Source organism: Suricata suricatta, chromosome 10 (genome assembly GCF_006229205.1).
Source record: "Suricata suricatta isolate VVHF042 chromosome 10, meerkat_22Aug2017_6uvM2_HiC, whole genome shotgun sequence".
Classification (NCBI taxonomy): Eukaryota; Metazoa; Chordata; class Mammalia; order Carnivora; family Herpestidae; genus Suricata; species Suricata suricatta.
This window is the reverse complement of record NC_043709.1, coordinates 415,819-417,060: the sequence shown is the minus strand read 5'-3', so window position 1 is coordinate 417,060 and position 1,242 is coordinate 415,819. Positions and strand designations below refer to the sequence as shown.

At 66.2% G+C, this 1,242-nt stretch overlaps 1 protein-coding gene across 1 annotated transcript in view; it reads right to left on the bottom strand.

Annotated features, from left to right (window-relative positions):
- The window catches only part of DENND6B (DENN domain containing 6B), a 27,455-nt gene extending 26,217 nt beyond the window's left edge, over positions 1-1,238 (bottom strand). Inside the window, exon 1 of the mRNA XM_029953903.1 lies at positions 1,133-1,238. Coding sequence (XP_029809763.1) covers positions 1,133-1,238 — 106 coding nt within the window. The remainder of the gene's footprint in view (positions 1-1,132) is intronic.
- Between the last annotated feature and the right edge of the window lie 4 nt (positions 1,239-1,242).

Sequence of the window (1,242 nt, the reverse complement as noted above, 5' to 3'; positions counted from 1 at the left end):
GGGGGAGCAGGTGGGGGGGGCAGACAGAGGGGGGAGCAGGTGGGGGGAGCAGACAGAGGGGGGACCAGGTGGGGGAGCAGACAGAGTGGGGAGCAGGCAGAGGGGGAGCAGGCAGGTGGACAAGTGGGGGGAGCAGGCAGAGGGAGGAGTAAGGGGGGGGCGCAGGGGGAGGAGCAGGCAGTGGGGAGCAGGTGGGGGGGACAGATGGGAGGTAGGGGTGGGGACAGGCAGAGAACGGAGAACAGGTGGGAGGGGACAGGTGGGGGGAGCACTAAGAAATAGGTCAGGGCACTGATGTCATGGCAAGGGTCCCTAACAGACAGGGGAAGAGGGGAAGGAGCAGTGAGGAGGTGGGGGGGGACACCTTACAAGCTGAGGAGAACTGACAGACCTTGACAGACAGACAGGCACGGGGAGACACTGATGGGGGAGGGATGCTTCCTTGAGGGGCACTGACATGGGGACACTGGCAGCACAAAGAAGACACTGATAGGGAGAGGATCACAGACGAGGAGGAACCGACACACAGATGACACTGGAAGATGAGGACGCCTGGGGGGACACTGACACAGGGCTCCCTGACTGGAGGGCACCAAGGGTGGGGGCGGTGTGGGCACTGCCTTGGGAAACATGGGGGGAGGGAAGAAGAGTGGGGGGACAGGAGTGGTAGAGTGACCACTGATGGGAGACCAATAACAAGTTGCACAGGGAAACACTGTGGGGGTGGGCTCTGAGGGGGGACACTGGCAGGGGGATGCTGACAGAGGGGGCGCTGACGGAAGGGATGCCCGACTGGGGGGAGGACACTGTTCTGGGGGACACTGACTGGGACACTGATGAGGGAAGACTGACAAGGGAGGTCACTGACAGGAGAACACTGACGGCGGGGGGACAACTGGCGGGGGGAGCACTGTCGTGGGGGGGGTCACCGACGGGGGGGACATGACGGGGGTAGGGACACTGACAGGGCGCGCACGGCCGTGAGTGGACAGACGGAGGCGAACACTGACGAGGCGGACAGACACGAGTGCACTACCAGAGGGGTGGCCACTGGCGGGTGAGCGCTCGGGGTGGACACCTCAGGGCACCGGCAGGCGCAGGCACGGTGGGGTCGGCGGGCGGCCGCACTCACCTGCCCCGCGGGCCGGGCGTAGCGGCGGCTCCTCGGAGGCCCGGGTGGAGGCCAGGGCGCTGGCGAAGGCGAAGCCCAGGCGACCTGGGTCTAGCCGCACACACATGGGC